This window comes from Dermochelys coriacea, chromosome 23 (assembly GCF_009764565.3).
Source record: "Dermochelys coriacea isolate rDerCor1 chromosome 23, rDerCor1.pri.v4, whole genome shotgun sequence".
Lineage (NCBI taxonomy): Eukaryota > Metazoa > Chordata > Testudines > Dermochelyidae > Dermochelys > Dermochelys coriacea.
In genome coordinates this window covers 5,627,121-5,651,500 of record NC_050090.1, presented here as the reverse complement: position 1 = coordinate 5,651,500, position 24,380 = coordinate 5,627,121, and the positions used below count along the sequence as shown (strand labels likewise).

General features: G+C 52.8%; 1 protein-coding gene across 1 annotated transcript; it reads right to left on the bottom strand.

The window, feature by feature from the left end:
• Positions 1-1,029: 1,029 nt before the first annotated feature.
• On the bottom strand, positions 1,030-22,477 carry LOC119847408 (peptidoglycan recognition protein 1-like). Its single transcript, XM_043501665.1, has 5 exons — positions 22,347-22,477; positions 9,488-9,591; positions 6,078-6,279; positions 4,912-4,991; positions 1,030-2,100 (listed from the first exon to the last, which is right to left on the bottom strand). The coding sequence occupies exons 1-5, from the start codon at positions 22,475-22,477 to the stop codon at positions 1,991-1,993; spliced, it is 627 nt and encodes a 208-aa protein (XP_043357600.1). The 3' UTR covers positions 1,030-1,990.
• Positions 22,478-24,380: the final 1,903 nt, after the last annotated feature.

Here is a 24,380-nt window from a genome sequence, read left to right as displayed (position 1 = left end):
GGCCTGGTCTGTCACCCCTCCCAGCTGGACCCTGGGGTCCCATGGCGGGGCAGATGGCCTAGCCAAGAGTCGTTTGGCGGCCCCACTTATCTCGCGGGCTGGGCCAGGCTGGGTGGGATCTGGCAGCTGCAGGTGCAGGGGAGGGACCCATTGAGATGCGGTGAGAGTCTGGCAGCCAGAACGCATAGGGAGCAGAGCCAGGGGGCCAAGCTCAGCTGGAGCAGCTGGGAGCTGGAGCAACACAAACAAGCCACGCCAACGGGGAGCCAGGGCTGAGATGCAGGGGGAGCCACGGGCCCAGAGCAGGGACACAGGGCACCGGCCGTGCCACACGTAACCCTGCAGCCGAGCGGCTAGGGTGAGCCAGGGGGACCTGGGCAGGGAGATGTGGCCAGACAAGAGGCTTTGCAGGCCAGCTCGGAAGGGGTGTGACTCCAATGGGGTGGGGCTGACGCTGGTGAGAAGGGTCCTGCCACTTAAGCCTGAGGGTCTGTGCCCGCCACCAGGGCAGGTGTCCAACCCACAGTGTCACCACAGTGGAGCCAGGGCCGGGCGGGGAGGCCTGGGATGGGTGAGGAGCAGACTGGGAAATTGCCTTTCATCCCAGAGATGGGTGGTTGGGGTGTCCCTGGGCCCACCGGGAGGGCCCTTGTGTCCCTTAACTCTTTCCATTTTTTCCTTATTTTCCTGACCGTTGGATTGAGAGGCAGCATAGCCTAGTGGGCAGAGCACTGGATTGCAGCCATGGGGTCTGTTGCCCGCTCTGCCACTGACTGGCCTGTGAGCTTGGACAAGTCCCTTTTCCCCTCCATGTGCCTCAGTTTCCCCTCCCACCCTGTATCTAGTTAGACTGGGACTCTTTAGGGCAGGGACTGTCTGTCTCATGTTCTATGTGTACAGCACCTGCCGCATTCTTAGTGCTAATCTGACAGACCATAATCACACCCTCTGAGCTCTCCCACCCCAACCATAACCAGGTGGGGGTGGTTATGGTTTAACAGGAGATGAAATGATTCCCGGTGCTTCAACTTTTCATGGGCTGGAAGCTGGTTTATTTTCACTGCTCAGTAGCTCCCAAGCAAAGCAAGCGCTAAGCCGCAGGGGTGCTGGGTTAAAGGCAAATTGCACTTGAATTAAAAACCCCTTTGTGGGACTCTGCGACCCCCCCGCTGGGTCCTTCCCAGGCACCTGCTGTGTGAAGATCCAAACACTTTGCCCCCCCACGAGAGAGAGCGGCTCGCGGGAACGGATTGTCGAGGTGAAAGGGGCGAGGGCTGAAAGCTTTGAGAGCCAGACCCTGGGGGCAAGGCAGAGCTGAGTGTCAGGGCTCGGGGACACTTGGGTTCCCTTTGTGGAGGGGTTCAATAGCGACCGATTTCTGGGGGATTCCAGGTCAGATCTTCGCTGCAGATCTCAGGGGGGCTGGGGGCAGAGGCGGGTTTGACTCTGGAATTGATAATTGCTCAGACGCTTAACACGGGAATGGAGGCGACATTTCCTGAGCTGCCCAGGGATTGGCAGGGCCATCGCCACGGAGCTCGGCTGAGGCTTGGCCCCACCCCCCGGACGCTGGAAGACCCTGGGCCTGGCTGTGTGTGGACCCGGGCTAAGCTGACGTGCCCATTGCGGGCGGGAGCGAGGGGCTAGGCCTGGCGTCTGCCGAAGGAAGCAGCCTGGGGGAGGCAGGTGGCTCCAGGCACCATTAGAAATCTGAGCCCCGGGGGAGGGGGGCAGCAGAGCCCAGGGGAGACGGGAGCGTAACCCCAACTCTCAGACCCCTGCTCTCTGGGCCCCAGGAGGCAGCAGGTGGGCGAGAAGCGGGAGGCTGCCCCCTGCTGGGGGGCGGAGGTGCTGCTCGAGCAGGCAGAACCTGCAGGCGGGGTCAGTGATGGGCGCAGCGGCTGCCCCGTGGCTGCAGGGACTCAGGGTTTAAACCTGGCCCACCGTCTGATGACCCTGTAAAGGGCGTTCCTAGGGCAGCTGGTCAGGTTCACGTTGTGATGCCCTTCAGAGTGTATCTGCGGCTCAGGAAGCCCCTGGAGACCACGCATTGGATCAGGTGCCTGGCAGTGTTCAGGGCAGCAGTGCTGGGGACTCTTCCTGCAGGACAGAGCAGCCCCCTCTTAATCTCACCCTGGCCCATGACCCCACTCTGCTGCTCAGGGGATGCGACTGTGGCCTGAATAAATAACCCCCCTCTGCCCATGCTCTTGATTGGCCACATCAATGTCACTCCCCCCAACACACATTAGGTAATGCATTCCCCCCCATTCAGCTGCATTTGCTTAGCCAAGATCCCTCCCCCTCCCTTTCCTGGCCCTTGCCCCATGCAGGGGGAACTCAACCGTGGCAGAGCCCAGTGGGATGGCGCTGTAGCCAGCTGGGTTAGCCCAGAGGCAGATCTCTCGCTGAATCCCAATCCCTCCCCCACAAGCTCTCAGCTGGGAGGGGGCACAGGGTGCCCAGTGGCCGCAGCTGCAGCCGCCCTGTGAGTGCCCAAAGGATTCCCACCATATGTAAAGCTATTTAAGGCAGGGGAGTGGCATAATCAATGCTTGTTCTTCTCTAAATCCCTGCCCAGGATGACTGCTGGAAACACCTAAGAAACAAAGACTGGGGGCGGGGGGCAGGAGAAGTGCTGAGCCCAGGCCGGAAGATTGTCTAGCCTGTGAATGAAATATCTGAAGTTTTAAGCTGCAGGCCAGTGCAGCCGGCCTTGAAAAATCTCTGCAATCTGCCTAAAACATTTAGGGTGAGAAATTACTGCTTGTAGCCAGTTTCTTTCGTATTTTAGGCTTATCTTGCATGTTTGTTTTATTTGCTTGGTAATCTCCTTTGATCTGTTTGCTATCCCTTATAATCACTTCAAATGTATCATTTGTAGTTAATAAGCTTGTTTGTGTTTGGTCTAAAACCAGAGTGTGGAAATCATAACTGGGGGGCAAAAGCTGTGCATGTCTTCCTCCACATTGAGGGAGGGGGCAGATTTCATGAACTTGCCCTGTATTGTTCCTTGTGCAGCTCAAGGCAGTACAATTTTGGGTTTATCCTCTAGAGGGGGGTGTGCACTTGAGTGCTGGGCAATCCCTTAGCTGAGCATTGCCATACAGAGCTGATCTCACCATCTGTGTGTGTTTCTGCAGCTACCTGTGTCCCTACCTGCATGTGTGCTGGAGTGGGCTTGAGAGACTGTCACAGCAGCACAGTGTAAAGGGAACCCAGGCTGGTGGGTCAGGCGGACTCAGTGGTACCCCAGTTCCAAGTGGCACCCCGGAGGGAACCTGTCACAGGGGCCACAGGGTGCTCAGTATCCCCACCTGCAGCCACCCTGTGAATGCCCAGCTCAGGTGCTCTCTGCCAGGTGAGGCCAGGGCCGCAGGCCCCACCTCCAGGCTAGCGGCTGAACCCTGGAGAGTGAGGCTCCGGGCAGGATCTAGGGGTCACAAGTCACACCCGAGCTCCCAGGGCAACACGAGGATATACAGGGCTCATGGGATCCTGGGTAGGACAAACAGGGAAGGGGATTTTCCCCCTGTGTCTGGCCGTGGGGAGAAGGATGCTGGATCCTGCGCCCGGCTCTGGGGCCCACGTGATAAAAGGGACATGGAAAAAGAGCCACAAACACAATCCCTGGGCTGGAGAAATGGCTGCCAGGGCGGGACGGGCAGAGCTCAGCCCATCCAGGTGATCAACCGGGGAGGAAATGCAGGACCTGGCGGGCGCGTTAGCCACATGGAGAAAGGCAGAAGAGGAGCCAGGGACCGGGAGCTGAAGCCACACATGGTCCCCAGCCCAATGTCGAAGAGGGAGGGTGATTAGCCAGTGGAGCAAATTCCCCTGGGCCACCAGAGCCAGCCAGGGGATCCAGCGACGGGCCCCCTGATGCTGTACACAGGTGACCCTCCCACTCCCCCGCTCCTACTCGCTCTCCCCCTCCCTGTACAGCCAAAGGTCACTACAGCTCCAGGGTCCTACGGGCTGCTCCTGCTCAGCTGCTTTCCCTGGCCCTAGATCTTTTTTGGGTCACTGCTTTCCAGGCTCCAGGCCGTAGGTCTGGCCTGTGTTCCTTGGGCCCGATCCCGGCCCTTCTGCTTGGCTGGATTAAAACCCCTTGTTTGCTCGCAGCCAGCCAGGTTGCTCGACAGCAGTGACCCCTCGTCATTAGTCACCAATTCCTACATCACCGGAAATGGTCCCTGCTGCAGAATCCCCCGTCCTGGGTGTCAGGGCAGCAGGGGAGCACAGGTGTCGGCGGGAGCCCTGCAAACGGGATTCCCAGCTCCCGGCTGGGCCTAGTAGGGTTGCCAACTTTCCAATTCCAGAAAACTGAACACCCTTGCCCCGAGGCCTCGCCCCTGCCCTGCCCCTTTTCTGAGCCCCCCCCCCCCTCACTCCATCCCCTCTCCCTCTTTCGTTCTCTCTCCCTCACCCTCACTCATCGCTCATTTTCACTGGGCTGGGGCAGGGAGTTGGGGGGCAGGGAGTGTGAGGGCTCGGGCTTAGGGCTTAGGGCTTGGGCTCTGGGGAGGAGCCAGGGATGAGGGGTTTGGGGTGCAGGAGGAGGCTCTGGACTGTGACCGAGGGGTTCAGAGTGTGGGAGGGGACTCAGGCGAACTGCAGCCAATGGGAGCTGCGGAGCCAGAGCTTGGAGTGGGTGCAGCGTGCAGAGCCCTGTGGCTGCCCCCAAGCTGGAAGGACATGCCAGCTGGCTCCTGGGAGCTGCACAGAGCTGGGTAGTGAGCTTGCCAGCCCTGCGCCAACTGGACTTTTAATGGCCCAGTCAGCAGTGCTGACCAGAGCTGCCATTGTCCCTTTTCAACCGGGCACCTGGCAACCCTAGCAGGGAAATCTGTACAGAGGGGACCCACATATTGGAGAAGTTGCCCATGAAGCTGATTCCCAGCGACTTACGGCTCCAGTTTCTGTCATGGACCCGCCTCGTTCTCCAGCCTCTGCCCTTGTAAACTCTGCTGTCCTCGCCGATCAGGAAGCTGCGGGCAGAGCGCAGTGTGAGACCCGCATGGGCATGTCGGCCGCACCCTCCCCTCCCCATCGCTCCTGGCAGCTCCCCCAGGGTCGTCGCTGACCCTGCCCGGGTTTGAACCTGGGACCATTGGAGCTAGAAGCTCAATCCTCTGCCATGAAGCTAAAGACCCACTGAGGAAAGGGACTGGAATGGCAGGCCACGTGGCATCTGTTGTCCGAGCCCAGGGCACAACCCAGGGGCTCCCTGTGGCCCTCCATCCCCCCACGAGCTCCATGACTGCCCCCTTCCCATCCCCCGCTCTTCAGGGACTCCCTCGGCCCCCCTCCCCCCATCTCCCCCTGCCAGGGGCTCTGTGCCCCTCATCCCCCTCCAGGGCAGGCAGGGCTGGCAGAGCTGGGGGTGCAAACACATCTCTGCACCCGCCATGTTTTCCACCTGCCCCCCACCCCCAGTGCCTCATGGGGGTGACAGCAGGACCCAGGGGAGGGTCTGAAGCAGCCACCACAGAGCTTGAGGCTGGGTCGGGCACTGGGAAACAGGCCCACAGCCTAGCCTGGTCCCGTTTTCCAGCCTAGGGGAGGGGCAGGAGCACATGCGGCAGCTGCTGGGGTGGGGCAGGGGATGGGAAATTGCACCAGCACTTGGGCAGGGCTTGGGGGGGCGCACAGGGTGCCAGCTGCCAAGGAACTGCCTGAGAAACAGGATCAGGAACTACTGGGTTGGCCCTTCCCAGCCTAGATCCGGTTCCCCACTTCCAAGTGTCAGCACCTCCCCTGGCTCCCCATCATCCCTCAGCCCCCCCTTCACAGGGTGCTTACCCCCCCGTCCAATGGAAAGGGGGCTCTGTATAACCTCTATTTCACCTTCCCCCCTGCCAGGGGCACTCTGTGCCCCCGCCTCACCCCTTTCCCACAGCTGGGGTGCTGGATTCCTCCCTCCCCCATTCCCACTTTTCGGCCATAATATTAAATTCCCACCCATCTCGGATCTACCCCTGAGTGTGGTTACTGCTGCCCCCCATGGCTGCTTGGGGGCAGTAGCCCCGAAACTGCCCCTCAGCTCTGGGGAGGCCCTCACCTGCCGCACTCACTTGTAGCCGATGTCGGGCCAGCACTGGTAGTTCATGTGGTAATTCTGGATGGCCCTGACCTGCCAGCTGCAGGAGGCCTGTGTGTAGCAGCGATTCCCTGCCATGTGGTGGATGATGATGTAGGACACCGGCGTCCTCAGCGGGACCCTGCTTTTTGGGGGCTGGGCCCTCCACTGTTGGCATGAGACAATGCGGGGGCAGCCTGTGCCATGCAGGGGAGGGGAGAAACAGATCGATTAATGTGGGTGCCCCCCACCTGCCCCAACCCACGCAGCAGGATCGGGCCCAGAACTGGTGCTCTGAGTGGGGTCGGGGCCGCGGCAATGGGGTGGGGTGGGGACCAGCAAAGGCCGTGAACGGCGCAGGGGGGACACGTGGCCCTGCATTAAATGTGACGGGGGTGGAGAGAGGCCTGGCCAGGGGCCTGCTCACCCCGCAGCAGCACCCGCCGCTGGCAGCAACGGGGTGAACGGGGAGCCAGGCCAGGCTGGAGGGAGGCCAAGCAAGGGCTGGGCTGGAGATGGCGAGTGGGGCTGGTGCTCCAAACTCAGCCCGGGCTGGGGAAGCTCCCGCCCAGGTTGTGTGCGGCTCTGAGCCTGTCTGTCTCCTCTGCCCCCTCCGGTCATTTGCATCCCTCCAACCTGTCCCCTCCGCTCCGCAGCATTTCTGCTCTCTCTGCATCTGGGAAGCCCCTGATCCTTCTGGCCTCCCACTGCTGACCCCCCTGCCCCTTTGCCAGATCCTTTCAGAGGTGGGGGGACCAGGATGGAGTCCAGTGCCCCAGAAACTGGAAGGTCAGAACATCTGACTGTGAGAAAAGGCTCATTGGGCACAATCAGCCTGGGGAAGTTGCTGCCACTGGCTTTCACTGGGCCAAGAGCAGGATCCAGCAACGGATCAGAGGTTTCTATGGAGAACGAGGACAGCCAGCATCACAGGGGGTGTGACTGGATGGGTTCCTGCCCCGGGGCTTGGGGCCACTACCTGGGGGGAACAGAAAGAAAATTGCCCTGTGGCTGGGGTATTCCATCATGGGCCACTAGGGGGTGTCTGGCAGCTCCCTCTGGAGCATCTGGCACTGGCCACTGTTGGAGCCGGGACACCGGGGTAGATGGGCCCTGCTCTGATCCTGGGGGCAATTTCTAGGCTGCAGGGCCAGCATGATTCCTGCTAACAGGGCCTTGGTGGGAGCTGGGGCCAGCTAGTGTTGTTACTGCTCCCCCCACTCCAGCCCCCTTTCCCCTGCCCTCCCCACACCACCTCAGCTCGCTGCCCCTCTGCATGCTGGGAGCTGGCACTTTCTGGCTCTTGGGTGCCCCAGGGCAGTTCGGATGGCGCAGGGCTGGCAGGGGATATGGCCTGGGCCGGGGGTGTGCGACACTCTGGGGCTCTTCGTGGGCAGGGCCAGGGGCCTTGTCCCTTGGGCCAATGAACACTAGGGCTCTGGGGAATGGGCAGCAGGGGACAACTCAGCCCTGCCTCGCGGAGGGATGGGCTGGATGGGAGCAGAGGACATCTCCAGCTCTGCAGGGGAAGTTCCAGCCCTGGGCGCCAGGCCAGGGGGCATGTTAGTCGGGTGTCTCCATTGTTAATTTTCCATGCCTGTGTTTTTGCCCCTCATCTCAGCTGCATCAGGGATTCCCCAGACCAGCTCCCCCCCTGGCCTTGGGGGATCTGAACTCACCAAGGGCCACATGACCCGCATTAGCAGCAGCAAGAAGAAAAGGAGTTCTTGTGGCACCTTAGAGACTAATAAATTTATTTGAGCACAAGCTTTTGTGAGCTATAGCTCACTTCATCAGATGCATTCAGTGGAAAATACAGTGGGGAGATTTATATACATAGAGAACATGAAACAATGGGTGTTAGTGTATCAGGTAAGATGAGCTATTACCAGCAGGAGAGTTGGGGTCGGGGAGGGAAGAAAAAACTTTTGTAGTGATAATCAAGGTGGGCCATTTCCAGCAGTTGACAAGAATGTCTGAGGAACAGCGGGGGAACGTGGGGGGGAGGGGAGGGAGAAATAAACATGGGGAAATAGTTTTACTTTTTGTAATGACACATCCACTCTCGGTCTCTATTCAAGCCTAAATTAATTGTATCCAGTTTGTAAATTAATTCCAATTCAGCAGTCTCTCGTTGGAGTCTGTTTTTGAAGTTTTTTTTGTTGAACAATTGCCACTTTTAGGTCTGTAATCGAGTGATCAGGGAGATTGAAGTGTTCTCCAACTGGTTTTTAAATGTTATAATTCTTGACGTCTGATTTGTGTCCATTTATTCTTTTGCGTAGAGACTGTCTGGTTTGGCCAATGTACATGGTAGAGGGGCATTGCTGGCACATGGTGGCAGATATCACATTAGTAGATATGCAGCAGCATCTTCCTATCGCTCGGCCCTGTGGAGACACGTGCCCATCACGAGGAGGCGCTGCTAGGCCCGAGCCAAACACCCCCAGAGCTCCTGGGTAGCAGATCCCCCTGCGATCAGGCTGCCCTAGGCTCCAAGCCCGGACTGTCGCCTGAGGGCAGCGTCCCAGCCCCACCCAGATACCCCTTCCCCATGAGCTCCCTGGTCCCCATGGCAGCCCCTTGAGCAGCAGGCTCGGCGGTGGCTCTGGCTGTACTAACAGCCCCCTGCCCAGCTGGGGCTGTGGGGAGAAGAGCCATGCTGGGGGGCAGAGCTGGTACATGGAGACTGGCGCCCCGTGGGTTGCAGAGACGGGCTGGCATGTGCCCACCTGGATTCCTGCAGAGCTGGGAGGAGAGTGAGCTCCAGGCACTGGCACCTGCTGCTCTCTATAAGCGCCTGGGAGGGCGACGGGGGATGGGGCCAGGTAGTTGGTCAATAAACCGTTGTGCCAATGCTGACGGGAGCCCAGCCACCGAGGAGGAAGGAGGGGGGATTTCACCAGGGGGCTGCAGTTGCTTAAGATGAAGCCGGGCTCGTGCAACAGGGCTCAGGGGTCTGTAGCAGCACCCGGGCTGCCAGACTGCGCTCCGAGGGGAGGGAGCGATTCTGGCCCGGCAGCGTGATCCCGGGGCAGAACCCAATGTGGGCAAGGCTGGGTACAGAGCACAACCCAGCCTGGAGAGCTGGGAAACACTGCACCGGGGGGACAGCATGTCAGCTACCGTCCGTGCCATCATTTCCTGCTCCAACTAATCCAGACATGCCGCCTGCCCCAGCTCCCCTGAACTCCAGCTGCAGGGCACTAAGGCAGCGCCTGGAGATCCCAACCTAGATCGAGGCCCTGATGTGTCAAGTGTTGTTAAATGCTGAAGGCTGGAATGTCATTGCCTCAGTAACACTGTTTAGGCTGCCTGGAGTTTCTGTTCTTGGAGCTCAAATGTTATCAACACGCACAGCAGACAAGGCAGGTTGTGAATCCAGCAGACCTCAAGGGTACTTACAAAGAAAGACCACAGCACGGTCTGTCTGGTGAGAAAGGCCCTCGGCCAGGTTCATTGCCCTGAAGGCACAGTCCTGGCGCCCTGGCTCCGTGGTTACAGGTTCACTAACACGAGTGCCCAGTGGCAAGGAGTGGCTCAGTCAGCAGCGGGAGTTGCCCTGTCCCCTCAGCCACACAAAGGCTGACGGCGAGGTACCCCGAGAGTGATAGACTGAGACAAACAGCTTACGTCCCCCCTTCCGTGTGTCACAACATTCGTCTGTTACCTCCCCTGGGTCCTGAGATCTTGGGCAAAACCTTCCTCTTCATTATTTTGTCCAACCACTTTATTTGGCACTAAATTGAATGTATTTGTCCCAGCTAAGCTACATTTACGTAAATCTCTAGTGCCTAGGACACGAGCGACAAGTTTGCCCCATACATGTACCAGACAGTAAACTCGTCAGCATTTGCTTTAACCCATGGCCTGACTTTGGTTCACAGCCTCTGGTTCAGGCCTCACATCTTGCCCCAAGCCCAGTGCTCCAGGCTCTCTGTACTACCCCAGTCGCTGCCCAGACACACAGTGACCGAGATCGGGACCAGGGAAGGGATCTGCACCCACAGCTCCCACCTAGTGCTCAGGTGAGGGCATGACAGACACTCTCTGTCCAGGTGCCCCCTGTAGGTAGCCGCTCCCACCCTGCGGCTGTCTGTCCCCTCCTGTCTCGCCTTCTGGCTGGGTCACAGGCCGTGTCCAGCCCCTCCAGGGTACGTAAAGGGTCCAACAAATCCTAGTTCTGCTGTCCAGCAAAGGGCTTCGGGCATCGCCCGGCCAAAGCCCCAGAGTCAGGACTCTCAGGGATGGGGGATCTTCCTAGTCCTGAATCGCTAGTGTCAGGGACAGGCTGTGTGCCTCCAGCCCTGGCCGGGGAGCCCTGGACCATCCTCTTCCCCGGGCTCCAGCAGGGCCCCAAGGCTGGCAGCTGAGACTTGTGTCTGGAGTGCTCTGCGTCATCCCCTGCCCCCCTGCCCTTCCCCGTCCTCACGGGTCACTTCCCATCGACCTCCCCAAGCCAGAGGGAAAAGCAAAGACTGGAACAAACCCAAGGAGACCTCTCTGACCCTGTAAATGCCCAGAGTCCTTTCCCTTCAGCAGCTCAGGTAGAGCATCAGCTGGGTCTGCCACAGGGCTCCTTCTGCAGAGCTGCCGATCCCAGCTGAGCTCCGATCCCAACCTCCGCTGGCACTCTTTGCTCCCTGCCTAGCTCCTTCTTTGGCTGTGCAGGGCCCTGTGGGTGTGGCTGGGCAGAGCTGCCAGGAAGGGTGGCTGAGGGCTCATGGCCTACATTGTATTTAACAAGCAAGGGGTGTTTCCTTAGTACCCCTGCACCACCTCGCCTCCTGAGATTATCATCAACATCATCGACATGCAGGACTCACCTACCTTCTCCAGGCGTCTTTCTTACTGCTTTTTGCAGCACTCAGCAGTTCCTGGTCTTGTTGGATGGAGATAGAATCATAGAATCATAGAATCATAGAATATCAGGGTTGGAAGGGACCCCAGAAGGTCATCTAGTCCAACCCCCTGCTCAAAGCAGGACCAAGTCCCAGTTAAATCATCCTAGCCAGGGCTTTGTCAAGCCTGACCTTAAAAACCTCTAAGGAAGGAGATTCTACCACCTCCCTAGGTAACGCATTCCAGTGTTTCACCACCCTCTTAGTGAAAAAGTTTTTCCTAATATCCAATCTAAACCTCCCCCATTGCAACTTGAGACCATTACTCCTCGTTCTGTCATCTGCTACCATTGAGAACAGTCTAGAGCCATCCTCTTTGAAACCCCCTTTCAGGTAGTTGAAAGCAGCTATCAAATCCCCCCTCATTCTTCTCTTCTGCAGACTAAACAATCCCAGCTCCCTCAGCCTCTCCTCATAAGTCATGTGCTCTAGACCCCTAATCATTTTTGTTGCCCTTCGCTGTACTCTTTCCAACTTATCCACATCCTTCTTGTAGTGTGGGGCCCAAAACTGGACACAGTACTCCAGATGAGGCCTCACCAGTGTCGAATAGAGGGGAACGATCACGTCCCTCGATCTGCTCGCTATGCCCCTACTTATACATCCCAAAATGCCATTGGCCTTCTTGGCAACAAGGGCACACTGCTGACTCATATCCAGCTTCTCGTCCACTGTCACCCCTAGGTCCTTTTCCGCAGAACTGCTGCCGAGCCATTCGGTCCCTAGTCTGTAGCGGTGCATTGGATTCTTCCATCCTAAGTGCAGGACCCTGCACTTATCCTTATTGAACCTCATTAGATTTCTTTTGGCCCAATCTTCCAATTTGTCTAGGTCCTTCTGTATCCTATCCCTCCCCTCCAGCGTATCTACCACTCCTCCCAGTTTAGTATCATCCGCAAATTTGCTGAGAGTGCAATCCACACCATCCTCCAGATCATTTATGAAGATATTGAACAAAACGGGCCCCAGGACCGACCCCTGGGGCACTCCACTAGACACCGGCTGCCAACTAGACATGGAGCCATTGATCACTACCCGTTGAGCCCGACAATCTAGCCAGCTTTCTACCCACCTTATAGTGCATTCATCCAGCCCATACTTCCTTAACTTGCTGACAAGAATGCTGTGGGAGACCGTGTCAAAAGCTTTGCTAAAGTCAAGAAACAATACATCCACTGCTTTCCCTTCATCCACAGAACCAGTAATCTCATCATAAAAGGCGATTAGATTAGTCAGGCATGACCTTCCCTTGGTGAATCCATGCTGACTGTTCCTGATCACTTTCCTCTCCTCTAAGTGCTTCAGGATTGATTCTTTGAGGACCTGCTCCATGATTTTTCCAGGGACTGAGGTGAGGCTGACCGGCCTGTAGTTCCCAGGATCCTCCTTCTTCCCTTTTTTAAAGATGGGCACTACATTAGCCTTTTTCCAGTCATCCGGGACTTCCCCCGTTCGCCACGAGTTTTCAAAGATAATGGCCAAGGGCTCTGCAATCACAGCCGGATTGATTGACAGATGGAACAATAAGGGATGTTCCTTGTAATAAGGACTGTTGGCAACTCTGTCACCTGGGCCCAGGGCAGTTCCCTAACCTCTCCCTCTCTGGGGGCAGTTTGTGCGCCAGTCACAGGGCCCTGTCACACCAGGCGCTGCCAAGACACACAGTGACCAAGATCGGCCCAGTTGTGCCAGGCGCTGCCCAGACACATAGTGACCGAGATCAGGGCCATGTCTCGCCGGGCACTGCCCAGACACACAGTGACTGAGATCAGGACCCCGTCACGTTGCGCTGCCCACACACACAGTGACCAAGATCAGGGCCCCGTCGCGCCAGGTGCTGCCCAGACACACAGTGACCGAGATCAGGGCCCCATCATGCTGGGTGCTGCACAGACACTGTCCATGCCATGGACAGTTTACAATCTTAATAGGCAGGACAGATTATTACCCTGTTTTACCAATGGACACTGAGACACTTGAGACACAGGGAAGTTTAAGTTACTCAAACAAAGAGTACATTTCAGAGCCAGGAAATTGGCACTAGCTCTCCTGAGCTAGGTGGATTGATACAATTCAATGTGATTTAAATCAAGAATTTTATTCATGGTTTAAATCAAGTGGGAGAAAAACCTGGTTGAATCACTGATCTTAATCTTGTTTTGCATTAGTATCTTTGAGCTATTTTCCTAAAAAAAAGGTTGATTTTCATTGCTTGGTAACCATTAAAACATGTTGATTTGCAACTAAGTATAGCCTTTACATTACATTTTGTACCTTTTGTCATAACCAGGAGGACAGGTTATATCTATATGCATTTATTCAAGCAATTATATAGCAGGATAAACATTTATTCAAATTCTTAATTTTTTTATATTATGGCAAATGACTAATTTCTGATTGACGAGATGCTTACTTTTTTTTGACAAGCTGCATTTGCATGGAAATTGGAATTCAATTAAAAATCCACAAAAAACTAGCATTTTAAAATTGTTTTCCATTAGTTAAATAAAACGTCATTAAGTATGCTGATTACACACACACCCAAACCCAGTAACTTTGTCAAAACATATTTTGCATTTTAAATTAACTGACTTATTGAACAAAGGAAGGCTTAGCTGTAGTTAATGAATTGTATTGATTGTTTCTGGTCCACAGGTCCTTCAAGATTTTAAGAATAGTAGATGTCACCCTCTCCCACCTAGTTGATATTCACATGTTTGTAAGGAGGGTCTGAATGAGCTCGCCCCTGACATCTAAAGATGGGCTGGGGAAAAAGACTTTGGGAACCGCCTTTGTTTGCACAGACACATGTCTGCTCTGCCTAGGTGCACAGCATGATGGAGCTGCTTTGCCCAAATGGTCACTGTTGGATTGCAAGTCACTTTGGTGTTGGGTGCAGGGGTGATGAAAGCGGTTGTCATTGTTCTGTGAGAGGGGCGGGTGGCAGGGCTGCGCTTGACCTGTGTCATCCCCAACAAAACTGCACTTGCTAAGCAGAGGGTAGGTGTGACGGGACCCCCGGGGTGCAACCTGGAAGTGTGGGGCTTCTGTGCCCCCTTAACATTCCAGTCTGGGCTGTCTCTCACAATAGTCTACTAGTGACAAGCAGCAAAACCTTCCAGGGGCCGTGATCACACAGTCACCAGCATACAGAGACACCCAGTTAAGCTCTCTAAGCCACTCATGAACTACACAGAGGGAGACACCAGCAAAGCCCCCAAGCCTTGCACCCCAGAAATGTACCGTCTTACACTGCTCACAACCGTCACTTGAACAACACAAGCTCATTCATTAGTTTGCCACTTTGTCAAAGGAAAGCGGACATGCACCTGCTTTTGTAATCGGAGCGCAGATTCCCCAACCACTTTAGACAAACTCACTAGTAAGAATAAAACATTAAAATAAGTTTATTAACTACAGAAAGAGATTTTAAGTGCTTATAAGTGGTAGGCATAAAGGTCAGAGATAGTTACCTAAGAAAATAGAACGTAAACACACATTCTAAATCCTAAACTTTCAGACTAAGCAAGATTTGAATCAAGCAGCTTTTCGTGATGCTGGCAGGTTACAACTGCTGGGAGTGGGGTATGGCGGAGGGAAAGGGGAGTGAGGTGTTAAAGGGACTTTCTTTCGTCAGCCTCTCACACCATGAGGTGAGAAACTGAGGCTAAGGACACGACCCAACATGCTCAGGGGTGGGTGCTTTGCTCACGGGCATATGCTTGAGAATCTTGCCTGTGGCATTTCCCCAGATTAATGCTGGTTTCCTTTCCCCTTTTCCTACCTACACTCGGTGCTTGTGAGAGCTTGTTGCCTCACAGAGGCGGCGTGGAGTGGTGTGTAATTTTCCCAGGCTCAAGCCAGCTCTGTGTTGGGCTGTTAAGAGGAACCGCTAGATCTTGAACCCGGCTCTTGTTGCTGTCAACTCCACCTGGCAAAAGAGTTACAGATGGGAAGAGAAAAACAAGCGTTTCTACGTGCTCTGCTCCCAACCAGCTTCTTCACTTTGATTGAACGAGTCATTGCACTGAACTAGCTGAATACACTGGAATAAGAAACACATTCTCTCTGCTCCTGCGACTGCAGGCAGACGTGCAGTCCTTCCACAACCCCCAGGTCACTGGCTTGGTTTTCTGTAAAACTTCATCAGCAAACCCATCCGGCTTGACTAGTATTCTTTTAAAATTTCATTTCAATGATTTTAATAATGATCATCAGTTAAGCCTTAGTAGGTGTCATTGTTTCAAATTTACATTCAGATGGGTTTATTTTTTTAAAAGAAAAATGTCTTTAATGTATATTAAAAGAATCTTATTTAAATAAAAAATCTGATTGAATAAATACATAAATAAAAAATCAGATTTATTTTTTAAAAAATCCTTAGTTTTTCTCCACCCTGCTACTGAGTCCTAACTCACCCCTCCCCAGAAGTTGTTTCCTTTATGTTCCTTGAGCTGAGATTCTCACAATCACCCTCCTCCAGGAGCTGAGGCTTTCAGAAATACGCCCAAATTGGGAGATTTGTGATAAAATCCTGAGAATTGGCCACACCAGAAGGTTTCTGATTTTCCCCATTTTAAAAAAAACCCTCTAGTTCTTGATTTTTCCCTTTAGATTTTTCAACTTCCCATCCCCACAAAAATAAACAGACCAAAAAAATTACATCATCAACGATATTTTTCATTTTTCAGGTTGGAGGGGGGTGGTTTGCATTGTCAATTTTGAATGGTCTTCTTAGTCACCCGGGGACAAAAAGTTTTCCAAAGAGCTGCGGCCAGACTTTCAAATGCTTGGCACCCAGGAGGCAAGCAGTATATCAAGAGTGGGGCACATTTTTTCCTCCCAAATAAAAAATAAAGAGATCATTTTCGAGAAGCTTTGGATATGCAAATTGGGGCTCCTCTGCAAAGGAAGAAGAAAAAAACATGATGGCAGGAAAAATTGAGCTGAAGGAATTCCAACAGCTTTGAAATTCCAGGGATATTTTTTTCTTACATTTCTCTCCCAATCAATTGGTCTCCCAAACCAAAGTGAGCTAGAGGCACCATGGCAGATGATCAGTGAAGACTGAATCTAACTGTGAGGATTACAGATTTTATCAGCCATAACTGACCAGGTGAACATAAAGCCAAAATCTATTTTCAGGACAAATGCTGATAGATTGGCAGGATCAAAGTTAGCTTTGCATTCCCATTGTGTGGTGTATATGTGTGATAAAATTTCAAGCTATCATTTGAAATTCTCGGGGGGTTCCTGATCCTGCTGGCAGGTTAAAGGACTCTGTAGGGCAGCGTGCAATCTGATTCAGACTGCAGAGAGACAGCTTAGAGTTAGGTGGGGTGAGTTGGGCCTCTCTTCGTCAGGGAGCAGCCTGCTTTGTCTCCTTTGTTTTTGGTTCCTGATTGTCGGGGTTCTGGGTTTTAGAAAATAAAGTTGTGTTATGTTGCAACTTTCCAGGAAGAGCATTGCACGTTTTTTTCTAACTTCTCTGTGCATACGCCATGATCTGGAGGTCACAGTGGACCACAAGTTAATATGGTGTAACACTGTTGCAAAAAAAGCTAACATCATTCTGGGATATATTAGCGGGAGTGTTGTAAGCAAGACACAAGAAGTAATTCTTCCGCTCTACTCTGCGCTGATTCAGCCTCAACTGGAGTATTGTGTCCAGTTCTGGGTGACACATTTCAGGAAGGATGTAGACAAATTGGAGAAAGTCCAGAGAAGAGTTTCAAAAATGATTAAAGGTCTAGGAAACATGACCTATGAAGGAAGATTGAAAAAATTGGGTTTATTTAGTATGGAAAAGAGAAGTCTGAGAGGGGACATGAAAACAGTTTTCAAGTACATAAAAGGTTGTTACAAGGAGGGAGAAAAATTGTTCTCCTTAACCTCTGAGGATAGGACAAGAAGCAATGGGCTTATTTGCAGCAAGAGTGATTTAGGTTGGACATTAGGAAAAACTTCCTAACTGACAGAATGGTTAACCCCTGGAATAAATTGCCTAGGGAGGTTGTGGAATCTTCATCATTGTGGATTTTTAAGAGCAGGTTGGACAAACACCTGTCAGGGATGGTATAGATAATACTTAGTCCTGCCATGAGTGCAGGGGACTGGACTAGATGACCTCTCGAGATCCCTTCCAGTCCTATGATTCTATAACTCATGGCTTAGGGTTTAACAATTGTCCTCAAACACAAGGGCTTCTCTGGGGCAGGAAATTCAAAAGGGTCACTGACCGTTAGCTTTGTTAGGCGTTGTACGGGAGAAGATACTAACAAGACGGGGCTTTTACTGGGGCTTGATGGGTTGTGGCGCTGCAGACGATCGATTCCAAAATGTCAGGGGATGTTCTTGTCATCAAGAAGCGGCACCCCATAGATTCTGGTGAAAACCAGAAGTCCGATTTTCACTCAGGCCAGCTCTACACTCAAAAGTTCAGTCGACCCAGTGGATTTTTCACACCCCTGAGGGACATAATTACACCCACCCAGCTCCTGGAGTAGACAGCACCATTGACCTAGCTAGCGCCTCTCGGGGAGGTGAACTAACCATGGTGAATGATGTACCACAGTGGCGCAGCTGTAACATTTTAACTGCAGTCCTAGCCTGTGATTAGCACTCTGAGTCCTGCAGGGGAAAGAATTGCTCCCGCGTCCCCGTTGCCTACACATATCACAGACAGCAGCTCAATATTCTGCTCTCTCTCATGGGGTGGATGCCACTCCAAAAAAGTGTGAAAATGCCCCCGAGGGATGTGACCGCTTCAATATTTTGCTTTTTAAAGGAAAACATCCACGACAAAGTCTTTAATACAAAAAATAATCACCATTGTAGCTAGTCAATTTCAAGGATGGAAGGAATGTTACAACGAAATCGAGTCAGTTTCAAGGACCTTACTTGTAACATTCCTTCTGTCCTTGAGACTGGCTCAATTTAGTTGTAAAATCCATTCCCTGCAATCTCGGCGAAATTCAACAGCCTGCCGATTACGTGGTCATGAATTTTCTAACGATCAATGAATCAGTCATGATTTCCTAGAGCTCAGTCCATAAATAACAACGAAAGCAAACATTTATTACACCCCCTGGGAGGGAGGGCAAAACTATTGGAGGCATTTCCAGTAGGGATAAGGAGGTTTTAGTACCATTATACAAGGCACTGGTGAGACCTCACCTTGAATACTGTGTGCAGTTCTGGTCTCCCATGTTTAAAAAGGATGAATTCAAACTGGAGCAGGTACAGAGAAGGGCTACTAGGGTGATCCAAGGAATGGAAAACTTGTCTTATGAAAGGAGACTTAAGGAGCTTGGCTTGTTTAGCCTAACTAAACGAAGGTTGAGGGGAGATATGATTGCTCTCTATAAATATATCAGAGGGATAAATACAGGAGAGGGAGAGGAATTATTTAAGCTCAGCACCAATGTGGACACAAGAACAAATGGGTATAAACTGGCCACCAGGAAGTTTAGACTTGAAATCAGACGAAGGTTTTTAACCATCAGAGGAGTGAAGTTTTGGAATAGCCTTCCAAGGGAAGCAGTGGGGGCAAAAGATCTATCTGGTTTTAAGATTCTACTTGATAAGTTTATGGAAGAGATGGTATGATGGGATAATGGGATTTTGGTAAGTAATTGATCTTTAAATATTCAGGGTAAATAGGCCAAATCCCCTGAGATGGGATATTAGATGGATGGGATCTGAGTTACCCAGGAAAGAATTTTCTGTAGTATCTGGCTGGTGAATCTTGCCCATATGCTCAGGGTTTAGCTGATTGCCATATTTGGGGTCAGGAAGGAATTTTCCTCCAGGGCAGATTGGAGAGGCCCTGGAGGTTTTTCGCCTTCCTCTGTATCATGGGGCATGGTTGACTTGAGGGAGGCTTCTCTGCTCCTTGAAGTCTTTAAACCATGATTTAAGGACTTCAATAGCTCAGACATGGGCGAGGTTTTTCATAGGAGTGGGTGGGTGAGATTCTGTGGCCTGCGCTGTGCAGGAGGTCGGACTAGATGATCAGAATGGTCCCTTCTGACCTTAGTATCTATGAATCTATTGTCCTTAGTGTACCGCTGGGAAACTGAGATACAGACAGGCTAAATGACTTGGCCAATGCCACACAGTGCAGCTGTAGCAGAGCAGAGGTTTGAGCCTACTCCTCCTGAGTGTCCAGCTAGCCCCCTAACCACTTGGCCACACTGCTAGTTAGTGGCTGCTTGTGATTAGCTGTGAGATATTTCACTCTGTTCCCCTTTCCCACATAGCTATGGGGTGTTACCATGCCGGAGCGCCAGAGGCTCCCTAGAAGTGGGGGGGGGCCACCAGCACCCAAACTGTGACCCTGCCCTCCATTCTTCCCCTTCCCCCAAGGCTCCACCCTCATTCCGCCCCTTCCCCCAAGGCCACACCCCCACCCATTCCTCCCCTTCCCCCCATCACTCACCCTTAAGGCAGGTAGAGGGTGGCATGTGTGGAAGGGGAATATGAACTTGTGTTCAATGCACCCATCTCACCTACGGAGGCTAGGATTTATGCCAGACAAGGACCTTCCCTTCAGCACCCCAGCCCTCAGCTGTACCCCTCCTTTTGTGTCCATGCAGGTGCTGAGCTCTCTGGGCCCAGGAGCTGCCTTGCAAAGTGGGTCTGGAGTGCGACGGGACCCCCATCTCAATGTGGAGTCTCTCTGCGCTACTGCAGTTGGAATAATAATTCCCCAAGTGCACTGCTCAGCCTGAGACCCTCCATCAGAGACCTGCCATCAGAGATTCAGTCCTGGAGAACAAAGCCTCAGTAGCATGATGAGCCGAAGACAGGCCTGAGACAGCTCAGCTGTGGCTATTGAGCACTGGAGTGGTGCAATTACACCTTGTTTCCTATTGAACGCCGAACATGTCACCTAGAGCGGCTTTTCTGCCTTTCGCTCCAAACCTTTTGCCCGCCCACACACCCACATCTTGCTGAGTGCAGCAATTCACATTTAAACCCATTTGTCTGTCTCAGTCTCCCTCTGTGCGTTGAGCACAGGATAATCAACCCATTGCTGCCGCAGCAGCACCAGGGCCCTTCGCCAGGCTGGGCGAAGAGCAATTTCAATCATCGTTCATCCTCCAAGTGCCTTTCGCCGTCATTACTGATGGCATTTTTAATGACATCTTTAAAGAGTTTTGTTAAAAGAGCCATTTTTGGTGGGGAGGGGGAAACTGTAACTGCAACATGTGTCTCTTTAAAAAGTTTTGCAGCATTGCATGCTGGGAATTCTTCTAACTCCAAGCTCCACCTTGTGGGATTCAACTGCGGATCGGTGGTGTCCCCGGACCAACCAAATAATAGAATCATAGAAAATCAGGGTTGGAAGGGACCTCAAGAGGTATCTATTCCAATCCCCTGCTCAAAACAGGACCAACCCCCAACTAAATCATCCCAGCCAGGGCTTTGTCAAGCCTGACCTTAAAAACTTCTAAGGAAGGAGATTCCACCAGCTCCCTAGGTAACCCATTCCAGTGCTTCACCACCCTCCTAGTGAAAAAGTTTTTCCTAATATCCAACCTAAACCTCCCCCACTGCAAAGTGAGACCATTGCTCCTCGTTCTGTCATCTGCCACCACTGAGAACAGTCTAGATCCATCCTCTTTGGAACCCCCCTTTTAGGTAGTTAAAAGCAGCTATCAAATCCCCCCTCATACTTCTCTTTCGCAGACTAAACAATCCCAGTTCCCTCAGCCTCTCCTCATAAGTCATGTATTCCAGCCCCCTAATCATTTTTGTTGCCCTCTGCTGGACATTTTCCAATTTTTCTACATCGTTCTTGTAGTGTGGGGCCCAAAACTGGACACAGTACTCCAGATGAGGCCTCACCAATGTCGAATAGAGGGGAACGATCACGTCCCTCGATCTGCTGGCAATGCCCCTACTTATACATCCCAAAATGCCATTGGCCTTCTTGGCAACAAGGGCACACTGGTGACTCATATCCAGCTTCTTGTCCACTGTAACCCATAGGTCCTTTTTTGTAGAACTGCTGTTGAGCCATTCGGTCCCTAGTCTTTAGCGGTGCATGGGAATCTTCCATCCTAAGTGCAGGACTCTGCACTTGTCCTTGTTGAACCTCATCAGATTTCTTTTAGCTCAGTCCTCTAATTTGTCTAGGTCCCTCTGTATCCTATCCCTATCCTCCAGCATATCTACCTCTCCTCCCAGTTAATGTCATCTGCAAACTTGCTGAGGGTGCAGCCCACGCCATCCTCCAGATCATTAATGAAGATATTGAACAAAACCAACCCGAGGACCGACCCTTGGGGCACTCCGCTTGATACCGGCTGCCAACTAGACATGGAGCCATTGCTCACTACCCGTTGAGCCCGACAATCTAGCCAGCTTTCTATCCACCTTATAGTCCATTCATCCAGCCCATACTTCTTTAACTTACTGGCAAGAGTACTGTGGGAGACCATGTCAAAAGCTTTGCTAAAGTCAAGGAACAACACATCCACTGCTTTCCCCTCATCCACAGAGCCAGTTATCTCGTCATAGAAGGCAATTAGATTAGTCAGGCATGACTTGCCCTTGGTGAATCCATGCTGACTGTTCCTGATCACTTTCCTCTCCTCTAAGTGCTTCAGAATTGATTCCTTGAGGACCTGCTCCATGATTTTTCCAGGACTGAGGTGAGGCTGACTGGCCTGTAGTTCCCAGGATCCTCCTTCTTCCCTTTTTTAAAGATGGGTACTACATTAGCCTTTTTCCAGTCGTCTGGGACCTCCCCCGATCGCCATGAGTTTTCAAAGACAATGGCCAATGGCTCTGCAATCACATCCGCCATCTCCTTTAGCACTCTCGGATGCAGCGCATCCAGCCCCATGGACTTGAGCTCGTCCAGCTTTTCTAAATAGTCCCGAACCACTTCTTTCTCCACAGAGGGCTGGTCACCTCCTCCCCATGCTGTGCTGCCCAGTGCAGCAGTCTGGGAGCTGACCTTGTTCATGAAGACAGAGGCAAAAAAAGCATTGAGTACATTAGCTTTTTCCACATCCTCTGTCACTAGGTTGCCTCCTTCATTTAGTAAGAGGCCCACACTTTCCTTGACTTTCTTCTTGTTGCTAACATACCTGATGAAACCCTTCTTGACAATGCACCCCCAGTCCCCCCCCCCCCCGACAATGCACCGACCAGCCCCATAGGAGGGCAGAGCCCGGCTCCCATGGGGCGCGGCTCTGCCCAGTCTCTGCCCGGATCGTCCCAACTCCATCCCCCTTCAGAAACCTTCCCACAGCCGGGCCGATGCTGATTGACAGCTGTCAATCACACCCCAAGTTTCCTGGATCCCCGGAGCTGGGGAAGCTCCGGAGACTCTCCCCGCGGCTCCGTACCTGGGCTGCTGCCTCCGGGCCCGGCAGGAGCTGGGCTCTCGGGGCTGGGGCTGGGGTGGGTCCGGGTCCTGCCCGGTTGAGCAGCCCCAGGCAGGTTCCAAGCATCCCGCTGGCTGCAGCGGCTCCGGCATCGGGCCCCTCCACTGCTTGGGAACCAGACTCGTTAACTCATTCAGCGCTGGCTGCGCCTGGGGCGGGGGCGAGGGACCCGGCACACGGGGCATCCCCATCCCCACAATGCCCTGGGTGGGGCAGGGACCAGGCCAGGCCCTGGGCTCGGGGCCGGTTGCTCAGCCGGGGTCAATCCGCCTCGCTCTGTTATTGGTATTTACCACCCATATCCAGCAGTGCCGGCGGGCAGCAGCTGGGCATCAGGGGCTGAGTGTGGGCGAGGGAGGGAGAGTCTCCGAACAGCTGGGAAATGGAATTGTTCCTTCTCGTCATCTCACAATTCCCCCCCCCCACCCCTGCTGCTGGTAGAGTCAGGCCGGCCCAGGGGGAACACGGAGACCAAGGGGCTGGGGATGGCTTGTGGGGCTGCAGTGACCTGTCCGGAGGGACAGACCCTCCCCTGGGCCGACATTCTGCCCAATTTACCTCTGGCACCACTTATGTCCCACTTCACCCCGGTGGGGTTAGGAGTAGAGGAATTCCCATGATACCTAAACGCCCCACATTAGAACAGAGCCCCGTGTCGCGCCAGGTGCTGCCCAGACACACAGTGACCTAGATCAGGGCCCCATCGTGCCAGGCACTGTCCAGACACACAGTGACCGAGATCAGGGCCCCGTCGCGCCAGGCGCTGCCCAGACACACACTGACCGAGATCAGAGCCCTGTCAGGCCGGGCGTTGCCCAGACACACAGTGACCGAGATCGGGGCCCCGTCGCGCCGGGTGCTGCACAACAGCTCCTGGCATGACAGGGCCCTGACCTTGATTGCTGTGTGGCTGGGAAGAATCCACCACAGTGGGGTTAACATAAGAACGGCCAGACTGGGTCAGACCTAAAGTCCATCCAGCCCAGTATCCTGTCTACTGACAGTGGCCAATGCCAGGTGCCCCAGAGGGAGTGAACCTAACAGGTAATGTTCAAGTGATCTCTCTCCTGCCATCCATCTCCACCCTCTGACAAACAGAGGCTAGGGACACCATTCCTTACCCATCCTGGCTAATAGCCATTAATGGACTTAGCCTCCGTGAATTTATCCAGTTCTCTTTTAAACCCTGTCATAGACCTAACCCTCACAACCTCCTCAGGCAAGGAGTTCCACAGGTTGACTGTGCGCTGAGTGAAGAAGAACTTCCTTTTATTTGTTTTAAACGTGCTACCCATTAATCTCATTTGGTGGCCCCTAGTTCTTATATTATGGGAACAAGTAAATAACTTTTCCTTATTCACTTTCTCCACACCATTCATGACTTTAGATACCTCTATCATATCTCCCCTTAGTCTCCTCTTTTCCAAGATGAAAAGTCCTAGACTCTTTCATCTCTCCTCATATAGGACCCGTTCCAAACCCCTAATCATTTTAGTTGCCCTTCTCTGAACCTTTTCTAATGCCAGTATATCTTTTTTGAGATGAGGGGACCATATCTGTATGCAGTATTCAAGATGTGGGTGCACCATGGGTTTATATAAGGGCAATAAGATATTCTCCATCTTATTCTCTATCCCTTTTTTAATGATTCCTAACATCCCGTTTGCTTTTTTGACTGCCACTGCACACTGCGTGGACGTTTTCAGAGAACTATCCACAATGACTCCAAGATCTTTCTCCTGATTAGTTGTAGCTAAATTAGCCCCCATCATATTGTATGTATAGTTGGGGTTATTTTTTCCAATGTGCATTACTTTACATTTATCTACATTAAATTTCATTTGCCATTTTGTTGCCCAATCACTTAGTTTTGTGAGATCTTTTTGAAGTTCTTCACAGTCTGCTTTGGTCTTAACTATCTTGAACAGTTTAGTATCATCTGCAAACTTTGCCACCTCACTGTTTACCCCTTTCTCCAGATCATTTATGAATAAG